At 41.4% G+C, this 16,158-nt stretch overlaps 1 protein-coding gene across 4 annotated transcripts in view; it reads left to right on the forward strand.

Moving 5' to 3' along the window:
- The window catches only part of Cttnbp2 (cortactin binding protein 2), a 153,202-nt gene that overhangs the window by 113,558 nt on the left and 23,486 nt on the right, over positions 1 to 16,158 (forward strand). For all 4 annotated transcript variants that reach the window (XM_021164810.3, XM_029478376.1, XM_085840804.1 and 1 more), the window contains 4 exons: positions 4,317 to 4,403; positions 4,488 to 4,587; positions 10,731 to 10,883; positions 11,749 to 11,936. In XM_021164810.3, the coding sequence (XP_021020469.1) occupies positions 4,317 to 4,403; positions 4,488 to 4,587; positions 10,731 to 10,883; positions 11,749 to 11,936 (528 nt within the window). The remainder of the gene's footprint in view (positions 1 to 4,316; positions 4,404 to 4,487; positions 4,588 to 10,730; positions 10,884 to 11,748; positions 11,937 to 16,158) is intronic.

Consider the following 16,158-nt stretch of genomic DNA (forward strand, 5'->3'; position numbering starts at 1 on the left):
TTCTTTGAAATCATGTGTCGAGAGAGGCTGAAGTGAAAGTCCTAGTTGTAAAGCATGACCTTTTAATTGACAGCTATCCCAATTTTTATTGGCAAAGTAATGCCCTATTATTTTTCCAGTCTTTCTTGTGTTTAATGTCTCAGCACAGCTGGCCTCAAACTGTCTCTGGGCAGCAGCTCTTATGCGGACTGTGTGTGACAAGTGGAACAGCAAACAAAAGTTGAGGTGTTATTGCTTTAAAATACCACAAATCTGAAGACACAGCTCAGTTTGCACATGGACAGCAATGGACAACTCCCCATTCTGTGGGAAAACATTATAGAAGGAAAAAATTAAGGAATGGCTGGGCCATTGTTGAGCCTGTTGAATCATTATGCTTCAAAAGCCCTGATTGACATGTGATATGGGACCCCCAACAGGATGTGAAGACTGAAGACCCAAGACTTGGATTAGTATCGGTCATGATTATGAGGCCAGTGTACCTTTACTAATAAGCAAAAGTGTCACACTATAGCAGAATAACTCTGGTGACTGTGACTCAAGTTATAATTTTAGAAGTTGAACTAGATTTCATCATTTTCAAACAGATTTCCTTTTCATCAGCAATTCCATCCAAAACAGTATTAGCTTACCTACCAATCCATCTAACTGTAGAGCCCTCTGCTGGAGGCATGAAGCATAGAGCATGATTTTATATTCTACCTAAGAGTTTGGCCTTTGGGGAAATGCGATATGATAACTCTGAAATGGATAGGTTGTCTTCCTGACAAAGCTTTTCATATGCATACTAGTATCAATGAACTAGTTTTAGAACTAGTTGGCTTTCAGTAATTAATTTTGGTTGGTTGCAAATGATAATCAATATACCTATATATCATTTGACCAAAGGAAACAGTGAGCAAAAGAACTGGTAAGGAAGGGCCGGGCGTGGTGGCGCACACCTTTAATCCCAGCACTTGGGAGGCAGAGGCAGGCGGATTTCTGAGTTTGAGGCCAGCCTGATCTACAAAGTGAGTTCCAGGACAGCCAGAGCTATATAGAGAAACCCTGTCTCGAAAAACAACAACAACAAAAGAACTGGTAATACCTGAAATGTAAAGAGATCAAGATTAGAAAGTATATTTTAAAATACAAACAATCAGGACTTTTGTACATTTGTTTTCTCTTTACCTATACAGTAACTTCTTTGTTTATATTCTATTGTACTTCAAGGAGGATATTATAAAGCATAAATGTGAAGAGTTTACTGCTTGTAGAAGAGGTCCATTCAATAAATTTTAAATTGTTTCCTGTCATTTGCACCCTAAAAAAAAGTGTATGTGCTTTAACAGGTGAGGTGTGGCTGTTTGTAGCTCATCTCGGAAGCTGGGCCCTTTGCTGTTATATGATCTCAGAGTCAGCCTTCGGGAAGTGTAGACAGCTTGACAGGAGAGTTGTAATGAATAGAGTGCTCTTGTTTTCAGCAGCGAACCAAGATTAAATTGCAAGGCCGGTTGAAAATCTCAGGGGCAGAATGTTCAGTAAATCCTGGAAATCTGTATCCCATTTCACTGGCATGAAACAATCCCTTCCTTGTGAAAGAATTTCTGTTCAGCAATTCAGAGTGATTTGGGATTAATTTGGAGAGCTGGAGAGTACTAGTCTAGAATTGCACCTGGACAGCAATTTCTAGTGCACAGTTTACCACTAAGGTGCTTTTTGAAAAAGGACAAAACGTCAGAAAAACAGAACTGAGGTCTCCATTAGTGAGACCCTAAGACTTCCCTACTGCCTTGGGAGTATTAGGCTCCTTTTTTTCTGATCCCTCCCTGCAATGAGCTAGGAAACACTGTCACCCCTTCCTTACTGTCTTTCCGGGGATTCAAAAGTACAAGACTGACAGCAGTGAGAAGCCTGAGCAGTTGGCTCCAATTTGGCTGCACAGCGAGAGTCTCATCTGCTCTATCGATGTGAATCCTTTCATATCCATTAGACAATGTAAAGAAGTTGATGAAGACTGGTGAGCCCATGCTGAGGCCTGAGAGGTGCATTACTCATGAGCACTTTTGTGGGACTGGAGAGAAACAGCTGCAGTTCATCCTTGTGCACTTCTCTGTCTTGTTGGACAGCAGGATCCTGTAACTGTTGTTGGAGCCAATAGTTTAATCAATGACTTATAGATATGAGTCAGTCATTCGCCCTGTGACCTAAGGGGCTTTAGCTAGCAAAGTGAATCCAGGAGTGGCACCCACTTCTTGTGTTAGTGTAACAAATTCCCCATGGTCTTAGAGCATTTAAACAATAAAACGTTAATGCTATACCTATAGGAGAATACTGTCATTCTGAAGGCTGCTTTAACAAATGTCAGAGATTAGATGGCTTATAATAGATATTTATAGTCACACATCTGGAGGCCAGGATGTTCAAGGCCAAGGCACCAGCAGTACAGTGAGGTGAGAGTCTGTTTCCTGGGTCTAGATAATATCTTCTTACTCTGTTCTAATATGGTAGGAAGGGCAACGGGGTTTGCTCTAATACTTTTCATAAGGCACTGATACCTCCTGTCATAATCAGGGTTGCTATTGCTGTGATGAAACGTTCCAGTCAAAATAAGTTCAGGGAGAAGGGGTTTATTTTGCTTATACTTTCATGGAACTATCTATCATAGAAGGAATTCAAGGCAAGAACTCAAACAGGGTAGGAACCTGGAACCAGGAGCTGATTAAGAGCCTGTGGGGAAAATGATGCTTGCTAGCTTCCTCTAGAAGCTTGCTCAGTCTGCTTTCTTATAGAATCCAAGACCACCGCCTAGGGACAGCACCACCCATAATGGGCTGGCCATCTGATATACATCACTAAGTAAGAAATTGCCTACAGCTTTGCTTACAGCCTGACCCTATGGAGGCATTTTGTCCATTGCGGCTCCCTTCCCTCAGATGACTCTGCTTGTATCAAATTGACATAAAACCAGTTGGCTCAACTCTTAGGGAAACCATTCCTAATTTTACCACCTTAGATCCAGTTATAATTTCTAGTTAAGCATGGGAGGGGACCAGTACAGATCCTAGCCATAGAAAAACCAGACCAATAAAATATAAGCAATTCTCTAGACTGCAAAGAAATAAAACTGTGAAATCAGTGCGAGCAATTTGTAGGAAAATCTGGACTAGGATGGAAAAGAACAATGTTGGGAAGCAGTTGGGTGAGGTAAGGAACTAGACGAGAAACTGAAGATGCTGTGAGGCTTTACTCAAGCCAGTGGAGAATAACACTGAGATGGTGAATAGTTAGCTTCAGGATGGACTTACTAAGGCCTGCATGAGGCACAAGGCACAAAGCTGTCTGAGGGAGCTCTCTCAACATGCCAACCAGAAGGTCAGAGCTACAGTCATGTCATAAGATGGCAGATGCATTCACAAGGAACAAAGAGTAGTATTGTAGTTGTTCCTTAGAAATATAGGAAACCAGTAGACGGTACCCAAAACATAATAAAATTTCTAACCTAACCAAAAGAATAAAAAAGTCCACCTCTGTAGATTCTATTTAAGATTGAGAAGAAGTGGCCACAACTAGACAAATCTCATCATCATTTTTAATGACAGGTGTAATCCCATACATTCTCTGGATTCCCACTCATAAGGACAAGGGAGAACAATTACTGCTCAGAAATATTCTTCAATTATATTCTTCCCTGATGATTTTTATGGCGCAGCAACTCCTCAGCCTAGAAACTGCACCTCAGCTGTACTTTCCAGAGTAGCCTCACATTTCCGAAGAACACCTTGCTTCAGTCTCGGTCCTGGCCTGCACAACTGCCATTGCCTTGCTAGGCCACCAGTAGCACACAAAAGAGCTGTGCCAGTGCTGCGTTCAGTCTACGGTGTTTGGGATGTTACATTCCCTGGGTAGCTATAGCCACCAATGTGTACTGAAGGCATACCAATAGCAGGACAGTATTTAACTTCAGAGAAAAGTCATTCGTGGCTATCAGAAACATGGTCTTATATACCCTAACTACCAGTCCTAAGTTCACCATCACGGGGCCCCTGAAGAATGATCCTTTTTTAGCTTCTCTCTCTAGCTTACAAAATAACGACTGGCAGGTAGTCTTTGTGTGCTCCTGTACCCTGAATACATTCCCGTTACTTCTGAAAACATATCTGTTTCCAGCACAGTTCAAGTTTTAAAGGACTTCACAAGTCTAGGAAATGCTCCTATTCTCAAATAGCTTCACTCTTTTGGATACCTGGGGATAATTGGGACCTCTGTCCTTCTGTCCTGCCCATTCCCTTGTCAAGCTAACATCTTCACCCAGGGTTCTTCTTGCTTTTGAACAGGTTGAGCAATATCATAATGTCATTTTCCATGGCCCAGACGGAAGCTTGCAAGACTACATAGCAAATCAGCTTGCCCTCTGCATGAAGGTATTACCTATTTCCATACTATTACTTTGTTTTCTGGAAAACTGGGAAGACTATAGAACTAATGTCCCTGTTTTGTTATCACAGCACAGACAGATGGCTGCAGGATTCCCCTGTGAAATAGTGAGAGCCGAGGTGGATTCAGGTTTCTCCAAAGAACAGCTAGTAGACGTGTTCATCAGGAATGGTAAGACCCTTTCAAGGAGCTGGCCTGTGATAACTCACAGACATGTTCTTCACTGAAGCCATTCCAAGGAAATAACCTTCATAATTATTCTACTTTTTAGTTGTTCAATGGCCATGGAGTGAAAATTGGGAGCCCAAGTGAACACTTGCAAAAAAGACTTCTGTCTGAGCTATACTGTATTAGTTGGTCATCCTGAATTTTCTTCTTTATTTTTACAAAACACTCACTGTTTTGAGCACACGATGTAACTGTCAGCAGCAATAGAGCAAGAGAAGAGGTAATGCATGCAGCTCCCTTCAGTAGGACTGCATAACACATTTTGGCATTGCCTAGAATTGGTGCCGCATGTTGATAAAAAATGAAACAAACCAAGACTGAGTAGATTTTCTCATTCACACACTTCCTGTAAGATGTACTACCTGGAGTAAACTCTTGTCTCCAGCTGGCCATCAACGTGCCATTGATTAGCATTTTGGTCAATACATTGCATGTACCAGTTAACTCATTGGGTCTATAGCAGCCTTCTACAAATAGCTGATGTTCTATCTATCCCCACTAGTGGATAGGGTAGCAGAACCACATGTAGACATTTCTTGAGATAAATTATTCATGAGGTCTTTCATAGCTTGACAACCCAAGTTTCACTACAGATGAGGCTGACATAACCCATAATAGCAGATCTGTGACACGAAGCTGAAACCATTCAACTTTAGTTCCAAAAGGTCTAGCCACAGACCTGTCTAGGAGAGAAGTTGTAACATTCAAAGAGCATGAGTTTAGACCTTCTAAATTTTAATAGAGAGGGCTATGCCTTGTCTTTGAACTTGGAGGAATAGGGACTTTCTTAGAATCTTAATGTCTTCCTGACACACAGGCTAGTCTTTGACCAGAAACCAGGAAATAGATACAGAACACTATTTTCTTTCATGCTATTTCAATGGTAGCTAACATTTATTAACTTTTACTCTGGAATGCCCTATTTTAAAGCCTGTCTTTGTAACTAGCAGCTTTCAGACAGACCATTCAGTGTCCCTGGTTGGTGATCTTGATGGCACTTGAGATGATGTGTGTTCTTCCAGTAATGCCACAGTACGAACATAGACTAAGACTCAGACCCAAGCAGTCTGGTAGGAGCTTAGCCTTGCTCGATCCCAACTATAGATCTTAAAAGCTCCCCTATGCTAACAGGTCATTTCTCCTTTAATTATTTAACAATAATCCCCTACAGCTTTTCAGCATTCAGGACTATGTCTAATCAAGGTTAACAGTGTAAGATGATTTATTCTCACCCAGTCAGGGTAGATAGTCAAGTACAGACTGAGCTTTGCTGTAAATATAGACAGCTAAGAAAGCTGGAAAGCAATGAGTTAAGGCATAACAGATGCAAGGGGGACCAGCCCAGCACTGCAGGATTGATGCTCGCTTGGCATCTTCTTAAAAAGAAATCTCCCAGTCTGTAAACTTCGAGAGAGGCAACCCCTGTCTTAAATCTCAGCTCCCCCTGGAGAATGGGTTCTCTACCCTTCTCAGGTAAAACTTTCCCCTAGGAAACATTTATAGAGTTTATTTTTGTCTTCTCATCCCACCTAACTATAGAGTTAGCAGTAGGAGAGCTCTTGGGACTTTGACTTTGAACTCTATGTTACATCATGAACTCTTTGAAAGCTACTTCTGTGGCTTATACTTTTATTTGTTTGAGTGACCAAGTGAATGTCCTTTTGCAGAAGATAACACTAGAAAAAAATGGAAAAAAAAAGATATCATTTTTCCTGTTTAGGAAAGGAGATAGAACTATGAGCAGATAGGACAGAAAGTGATGAGGTATAAGGTAGAGGATGTAGACTTGGGAAAGTGCAGTGTTTGGAGGTTTTGTTTTGTTTATTATAGCACTTGGGATCCATCCCATGGCCTTGTATTGGATGGGAAGGGTTACATCGCAAGCCCCAAGGTGAAGATTCTGAACAATGTATTTGAGTAAATTCATAATGAATGAAATCCATCTTCATTCTAAATCCAGAGAAAAGAATAGGAAAGGTTGTATCATCTCTGAATACAGAATATTCTGTATTTGTCTTAGTGATTTAAAAGGATGAATACTTCCCCTCAATTTTCAGTAGCAAAACCAAGACCACAATGGTGAGGTTTGTCTACTGCACCCTTATCTACAGTGCTCTGTGCACTTTGGGGTCCATTGTTTGCTTTCCTCTCCCTGTCTCTAAGTACTGCCAAATCTGCTTTCTCCTCTTCCTCATCCTCCTCACCCTCTTCCTCCTGCTGCTCTCCAGCTGCCCTCCCCTTTACCCATCATTTCTTGCTCCAGTGGCTCTTGAGTCCTCATCAATCCATCTTACTTTTCCCTCTCTCACTTCTTCAGCAAGTTCTCCACAATGATTCTTGAAGGATGATTCTTAGAGACCAAAGCTTTCATAAGTGTCCCCCGATATTATACTCCACAGGCTCCAGAATAAAAGTTAAAAGTTCTTAGAATGCTACTTCAAGAACATTGTGGTCTAGCTTGTCATTTGTGCCTACTTCTCTGGATGCCTAAAACACCCTCTACCATTCTCAGCCTTTCCATGAGACCCACTGCTGCTAACTCGTGACCAGAAAAAGAGGTGGTGTGGAATAGGTATGGATACCATGGCAAGGCATGCCAAAGGGAGTCCCAGGAAGGGGTCATGGGCCTGTGGATATCTGTCCTTTCTTCATGCAGAAAGAGCTAGCCAGAAATGATCCTTTGGTAATGGAAGGCCTCATGGAAGGGAAGGCAGATCCCTGCAACTGAAAGGGACCTGTTGTATTGTAGCTTTCAAACAAATAAGATACAGGGCTTGTCTGCCAACTGCACTATTACCTTTTTTTTTTTTTCAAGAAGAAAAAAGTGACCAGATGGCATTGAACACACACATTAAAGAGAGAGAGAGAGAGCCCAAGAAGCAAGAGGAGCAGAAGCTGAACAAAGGTGGCTTTAAGAAGCCAACCCTAACATGGAGAGGAAAATGCAAAGGAGGCAGTGAAGAGTAAGAACAAAGGAACGCCAGGAAGGACGAAGGAAATTGTAGGAGGCCATGAACTTTGTGTTCATGTAGTTCAAGATGACATTTTCCTCTCATTTTCACCATGTCACATGATTCTATTGTTTGGCTGGGAGAATGTGAATACAAAGTGCAGTTAGCTAAGGTTCCCCTGCTGTATAAGGTATGAAGCTGGGGGGAAAGAACAATTTAAACACTAGGTCAATATTTTCAAATGCAATGCTTTGAGTCCCTTGGAGAGATCCATAGATGAGCTGACCTCATTGGGCCCTGTGTTACTGGAGGCCATTGCTGCACTGGTCTCTTTGTCACACTCAGGGCATTGTCCCTGCAGTGACTGGAGTAGGCAGTGAAGGTGTTCTTTTCAGTCCCCAAAGGGGTGAATATAGACAGTTGTGCTAGGTTACTAGGGTCAGACCAAGGAGTGTTGCTGTTGAATCAGCTGTGTAGGATTTTAACTGAAGGCTACACAGAATGGAGATTTAGCTGTGAACCTCAGTGTCCAATTAGGATTGCCAGTCTCTATAGGAGAGAAACAGATCACTGCACTCAACGTTTGGAAGAACAAAAAGAATGATTTCAGAAGTGAGCATAGAAGAAGCACAGAGCAAAGGGGGCTCAAAGGGCAGTGTTTCCTGCTATGTGACAAAAGAAGCCCACAGGCGAAAATAAAATGGAGCGAGTGGCATTCGTTCATGCCTCCAGAAATCTACCAGGCCGGGCAAACCTTGATACTCAAAATTTGGTGATGAGTTCTTAACTTCTGTGACTTTAACATTTAGATATGAAACTACGTTAAATAACCTAAACTCGACTAGTTTCTCAAGGAAACTAAAACTCACCTTTGCACACACTAGACTGAGGAAAATGACCCAGGGAGAAGTAGGAGATACTGAGGAAGCCTGAAGCTGTGAGGCCAGCTGTGTTAAAGACACTTTTTCCCTGTGATATCCTCACTACTTGACCCTTGATTGGTACCTCATGGCAGATGATAGACACCTAAGGTCGGTAGTTAGGAACAGCAACATTCACCCCTTTTCTTCTAGGCATAAACTCTTTGAGTGTCTGCTCTAAATTAGGTGAGCATTGCAATGTTTCCTGATGGATCAAGTAAGTGAAGGTGCCTTTTCCCACCCACCCTCCTAACATTCTCAAACATGTACAAGTTCAGTTAGTTTTGCCCCCAGTGTGATCCTTCCTCCTTATTCCCCCGACATTTCTCTTCCACCACTGCTGCCCGCACTCCCATTTCAGAAACATCAAACCTTCGCCCCATTCCCTCTCTTGTACCTCATTGGTCATGTGCTCTCTGCCTGCATTAAAAATGCAGCCTCTTCTTCAATGGAAAGTTGGAGTTGTTTTTGTTGTTTCCTCTCTGCCCTGTCTCTGAAGATGGAATGCAGACTTACTGTCTTGTCTCACAATGCCTGTCTACTTTATAGAGGTATGTCTTCTTGGTATATCTACTTGGTAGGGTCTCCTCTTACTTCTTGCCTTCAGCATAGCAGTCAGAGCTCCTGTTTCCTTTCTTTTCTGATTATTTTCTAAATGAGACCTCAGAGGAGGTGTCCAATCCTCTGTATTCTTACACATTTGTTAATCCCTATCCATAAACATTGCCACTGATGGCCAGCAGTGGGGATAAACTCCCTCACATCTCATTCTGTGTCTTCCACATCTCATTTCAGTCATCCATAGGCAGTGCAGCAGATCTTGGCCTTAGTGGCACCTCCTTGTGATAGGAAACTTGTACATAAGTTTACATTTTTTTAGGTTAGGTCGATATGCGGTCATGCTGCCCATTCTGAGTGGGAGGAACCGTAAGGATGGAGACAATGGACTTGACTCCCTCTCACTGTTTGTGAACCCTTAATCTGATCACTTCTTAGGGTCAGGATGTGCTTGCATCTCTGGAAGCCTTGCCTATTAATGCTATGCACAGCTTATATATGGGTGATTTAAAGGCCATTCAATGCTTTTAACCTTTTATATTATGAAACATATGTAAAATACCTCTTAAAAAATCAAAGAATAATTTTTAACTAAATTAGCCTTTTAGCCACTGAACAAGCCAGGAATTTTAGACTCTTCGGCTTCTAGAATGTACCTATGTGCCTTCTTGTTCATCAAACCTTTCTTCTATCTTCTTCAATAATAACTTCTGAGCAATGTATTGGAGGTACAAAGGAATGAACCCAGGCCCTCACATTCACCAGACAAGCTTTATACTGTAGAGCCCCACCTCTGCCTCTTAATGTGTTTTTATGGTTTTGTTACCTGGTTCTAAATCCACAGATTAAATATTTAATATTATTTTTTTTTCAAAATGTATGTAAGATGAAATAATATTTTAAATATTCCTTGGTGGCTTCTTTGTGACAACTTCCTGTGTCCTCAGAGTGCTCATTTTCCAGTGTGGCAATGGACTCCTTTTCTTTTAGTTGCCTGAGCCTTTGCTGTTGGAAATTGGGTAGATGCTGCCTAGGATTTGCTATGGAAGCATTTGGCATGTCGTGGGCATCTTCAACTGTGTTGAGTAATGCCACAGAAGTTCCTGAACCTGCTGCCGTCAACCCCAGCATTTTCAGAGCATGCCCCCTGTCTTAGTCAGGGTTTCTATTCCTGCACAAACATCATGACCAAGAAGCAGTTGGGGAGGAAAGGGTTTATTCAGCTTACACTTCCATACTGCTGTTCATCACCAAGGAAGTCAGGACTGGAACTCAAGCAGGTCAGAAAGTAGGAGCTGATGCAGAGGCCATGGAGTGATGTTCCTCACTGGCTGGCTTCCCCTGGCTTGCTCAGCCTGCTCTCTTATAGAACCCAAGACTACCAGCCCAGGGATGGTCCCACCCACAAGGGGCCCTTCCCCCTAGATCACTAATTGAGAAAATGCCCCACAACTGGATCTCATGGAGGCATTTCCCCAACTGAAGCTCCTTTCTCTGTAATAACTCCAACTTGTGTCAAGTTGACACACAAAACCAGCCAGTACACCCGCCATACAGGATTTTTTTAGGAATCCTTTGTCCTCTTAGTTTTGAGTTTGATGCCAGTTTGTGTAGGTTTTGCAAAGTTATTAACCACTAATGTTGTTTCTGACCACAGCTTGTCTCATCCCAGTGAAGCAGTTCCCTGTTAAGAAGAAAATAATCGTCATCTTGGAAAATTTGGAAAAATCTTCATTGTCTGAGTTACTGGGGGACTTTCTGGCACCTTTGGAAAATCGCAGCACTGAAAGCCCCTGCACTTTCCAAAAAGGTAAAGAAAGGGTAGAGAGAACAGGCTAAGCAGCCAGCCTGTGTGGTACCAGCACCAGTGGTTGGGGCCTATACTTTGTTTCTAGGTTCTTAGCTTCTTATTCAGGAACAGAACAAAAGCCCACATATCACGGAATAGCAAGGAAACTTTATTCAAAAGGAATAGTATAGATTAAGCAGGATACATTCTTAAGACTTACAGTGGACCACATGAGCAGAGATCAAGGGTTTTGATTATTGTTTAAGGTTTGTTGTTGTTGATATTGTTTTTAATAAAGTTCAAGAGCAATGTGAGTTTAGTTGCTAAGAGGTGTAACATGGAGAGTTCTATACTTTGTTGAAAATATTTGGAATATATAAGCTTTTCCTCATTCTGCACGCTCCTTCCCACAATGCACGTGATTTTAAAACAGGTCCGATTATGCAGAGGGATAGGAGGGTACATAGAGAATTCTCCCTAAAGTTTGCCTGATACAATTTTACCTTACTGTCCAAGTTCTCAACACCAGTCTAGGCTGAATCTGGCATTGCTCATGGTGTTTGGATAGAGTTTCAAGATGGCTTTGGATGGAAAAAGAGCCTTACCCAGAGAGTGGCTAAAGAGAATAAGTCATTCCCAGTGTTGAAAACAGATATTCATGCAGCTCAGTGCAGGTAGGAGTTCTAGGGCCTAGGCACAGTGTTTAGAGAGGATTGTGTAGCACAAGTCAAGAGGCGTCCCAAGGTGCTCAGTTATTATGCTTGCCTGTCTTGGTATCAGTCTAAGCTTTCTGTCCTCAAAGTACAAGTTATGTAATTCATGTTCTTGATTTGCATTTGCACAAAGCCTAAATGGCTGAGGTTGAATTATGGCTTGGTTGTTTTAGGAAATGGAACATCGGAATGCTATTATTTCCATGAGAACTGCTTTCTGGTGGGAACCATTGCCAAGGCCTGTCTCCAGGGCTCTGACCTGCTGGTACAGCAGCACTTCCGCTGGGTTCAGCTGCGCTGGGATTGCGAGCCCATTCAAGGACTGCTTCAGAGGTTCTTACGACGGAAAGCCGTCAGCAAGGTACCAAAAGCAGAAGCTGCAACCTGCTGAGGTGGGAGAGCAGAGGTCTTAGCTGGGCTTGTGTTCCACTTCCTGCGTGGCTGCAGGCTAGGATATTTTGTTGTTTTCCGGAGTTGAATTTCCATTATATATAGAATATAGAACTCACAACAGCTTCTGCACCATACAAAGAACAGAAGCGTGCATTTTAAAGTTCCATTATTAGAGAAAGTATGTAGAAGTTGTAATAGTTTGTGGATAATATCATGTATAAGAAAAAATTAACTGTTTTTACTGGTGTTACCAATAGTTCTTAAGAAACCTCATCAAGGTCCAGAAGTTATAGAAAGTTATAGAAAGTATAGATTTGAAAATTAATCACTGCGCTTATGCAAAACTCAACTACTACCTTGGAGTACTGAGGACATCATATAACCACTTATGCTATTTTAATGGAAAGCTTTTAGACTATGATGGTAAATGGTTTAGTGCACTTTTTTTTTAAGAATAAAAAAATTATTTTATAGTCTCTCATATATGAATATAGCCATGTTGATTAAATGTAAGATATTATTATTTAATAGTCTGGGACCGGACTGATATCTGAGTGTCCTTCGGAGTAGATTTGTTACCAAAGAACTCCATTTGGTTTTCTCACTTAATCCTGTACACTGGCTGCAGGTAGAGAACATTTTAACCATAGCATATAGTAAGCTACTGAAAACAGAACAGCCCTCCTCACCCAGGTGGACCTTCATTGTCCCTTTGAGACTACAGACAATATTTGACACCCTGCTGTCACTTCAAGGCATGTAAGCCCAGAAACTAGGGCACAGTAACATGCAGTGTCAGCCTCGTTATCACCATAGAGAAAAGCACCATTTCTAGAGACTCTCGGGAATAAGAAGTTTCTCCGTACTGGTTCAGTAAGTAGAATGCTCTACCCTCTGGTTCTAGACCAAGGCTAGAAGACGTGTGTGAGACCAAAACTCTCTGTCAAGGACTTATAAACGTGGGTGGATAAGCAAGCATGAGTGAGGCAGATAGGCAGATAGGAAGATCAGTGTGGGGGATTTTGACTGGCTCAATCTTGTTCAGGTTTCTTGCAGGTACTCACCACCATCTCATGTCTACGTTAAAACCATAACTGAGTAAAGCAACATTATATGGATTGTCTTTCTTAAAAAATACAAACTTTATGACTATTTCTGACTTTCTAACAGTTGGAATTTTTCCTAATTGTACACCAGTCTTTGTCTTTTGGAGGAATCTCTATACCACCAAAAGGAAACTTGACGTTATCAAGTCTAACTTTTAAATGCATCTATTAGATGACAGAGTTAAATTTTCACTCTTAAAGCTTTGAAAACAAATTCCTTTATACTTAGAACATTATGCATTTTGGGAAATTAGCATATTAGTCAAGATCTCCCTTTTAAGGAAACTGTTTAAAAACTAAATCATGGTTCAAAGTAGACATGCCACAGATCCAGACACGTTGTCATCACACACACACACACACACATACACACACATACACACACACACACAAACACACACACACACCACACACACACCACACACACAAACACACACACACATATACAGAGAGAGAGAGAGAGAGAGAGAGAGAGAGAGAGAGAGAGAGAGAGAGAGGAAGTAGTCATCACTTTAATCTCATCAGTTCAATTTTTTTTTTTTTTTATTTTGAACAGCTGCTGTTTTCCATACCCAGTGAGGTTCTCTATATGCATGGAAAGGATGATTTCTTCCAGAAATGATGTTTCAGGATTTGGGCCAAGTTTATCTTTACCCTACACTTCCTACATATTGCCCTGTTTTGTCTGGGTTTCATGCAGTCAGCATAGGAGATTCTAATGTCTTCATGCCTTACATTTAACTAAACTGAACAAACCCTGCCCCCAAACATGACTTGACTTCGGCTTCTGCCTTTCTGTTGCTAGTTATACTTTGGACTCAGTTTGTAAAGTGTTTTTAAAGTATTACCCTTTGGAAATCTCATAGCAGTGGTGCCATAGGCTGTAAGTGGAGAGTGGTCATCAAAACCTCATGTGATGAGCAGCCTTGTAAATCCAGGCCTGCAATGCCAGCTACTCAGGATGGTGAGGGAGCGAGGTAGTGAGGTGAAGATCAGCTTAGGCTAATAAATAAATGCATGGCTATTTTGAGTACTTAGTAAAACAAACCTTGTATCAAAATAATAAAATAAAAATAAAAATACCCAGGGCTAGAGTTCAGTGGCTGAGCACTTGGGTAAGAGACGAGAGGTCTGAGTTTGATTCTCCAGGATAACGCTCACGTGCATACACGCATGTGCACGCCCACGTGAGTTGAAATGAAATGAAATCTACCAGATGTGTCTGAGATGCATCAGAAAGGTGTTTCCCACACATTCAGTAAAGATCTGCCACTGACTTAGTGCTGTGGCGTGAATGGAGCCCTCTCCATCCCCACAAAGCGCATGCTCTTACAGAAAGCCCCTAACAAGTCACCCTTCTTGCTAGGTGATGAGACCATGGTAGAAAGTTTTTATTCAAGAAAGCTTTGTAAATGTATCACTTGATATATTTTAAATATAAATATCAAGTGATATATTTTAAAACATACTCAGAACATGGGAGTCCCATCTGCCCAGATGACTTCAGGTTGAAATGTCCAAATTCTGACTTTTTATGTATAAAGGAAGAAAGATATCACAGTTGCTTTAAGGGACATTTTATAACTCAGTAATTAAAATGTTTAAACTAATTTAACTGGCCATTAAAATCTTAAGAAGTTTTACAATCTTACAAACAAATCTTCCTAAATGCTCCATTAACTCATAAAAACCTGAAAATTACAATAAACCCTGTGATTCAAACGCTTTCCCAAATCTTGTACTCTTTATAGATAGTACAATTCTATTTCAGTCATTCCTCTGTGAAGTGGCAGCCAACATTTCAACCAGAGAGCTTGGTGAGATTCAATGATCTGGGCTCCGGTTAAATCTTTAATCTCCCAGTAGGCTAAACTGGCTGGAGAGCAAGGCACAAAGACACATCTGCAGCAGCTCTCCAGAGCTGGGTTTATAAGCACATACCACCACACCCACGTTTTTTATGTGAGTCTGGGGATTGAACTGATGTCTTCATGCTTACACGGGCTGCAAGACTTTACTACAGTTACCCAGGCCCTTCAAGTGTTTTATTACTTGGGAATATCGGCAATCATTCTCCGACTTCTCTGTTCCACATAGAATATTATTTCTGCCTCTCCTAGTTAACAAGTGACCTTTATCTATAGGGAAGAGATTGGCTTAAACATTATCTTACTTCCTTCTTTTGAATAATAATACACAAAGCTTGCATCTGTACTTAAAGATGATCTGTCTGGAAAGGACCCTAGGTTAATGAGCCTGGCCCAGATCATTTATTTAACAGATGACAAAATGTATCAGCAATCCCAACAGGTGTGTATTTAGAGTGCCTTGGTGTGGGGCTGCTGTCCTCCGTAATGCCTCCCAGCTCACGGAACTGATGGCTAACTCTAAGGATACACATGTTATTTTGTTCTGTAGTTCTCTGAGCTGCAAAGCACACAGGCAGGGGTGTAGCTCAGTGGGAAGGTGAGTGAGTGTTCAGAGGCTTGTGTTCCATCCTTAGCCCAAAAGTAAAACAGAGAAACCTGACTTTGCAATGTTTCATTTTCTTTAGAAGTGATTAAGTGGTGCTTAGAAACCGAAGGCATACAAATATAAATATATTGTGACATCTAAGTTTCTAAGCATCCCTATGAAACGGTGCTTATGCTAAATCAATACGCATCAAGGATGTAAAATCAAGCAATAACTATAAGACCAATTTATCAGAAAGACCCCTGAAGGAAACATCAGCCCTTAATGCACTGTCAAATGATAATCACTGTTCCCATAACAGCTGTTTTGCACATGAGACATCCTCTATGAGCAACATCTACACTTGGAGAGATAGGCTCACACCTGTTTTCCAGCTCTTAGGAGTAGGCAAATTCCATTTTCCTATCGGAAATTAGGTTTCTTCATGAGGATATATAACAGTGGGATCTTGGCAAGAAATTCATTGAATAATCATAAAAAAAACAAACAAACTTAAAACCTCATTGTCCCTGAGGAAGTGGGGGTAGAGTATGTTTCCACAGGGACTCTGCCCTCATCCCCCTTAGTAGCATGTGGTCCTGAAGAAGCAGCTAAGAACCCTCCTGCTTC

Source organism: Mus caroli, unplaced genomic scaffold (assembly GCF_978045245.1).
Source record: "Mus caroli unplaced genomic scaffold, Mus_caroli_1 scaffold_7, whole genome shotgun sequence".
Classification (NCBI taxonomy): Eukaryota; Metazoa; Chordata; class Mammalia; order Rodentia; family Muridae; genus Mus; species Mus caroli.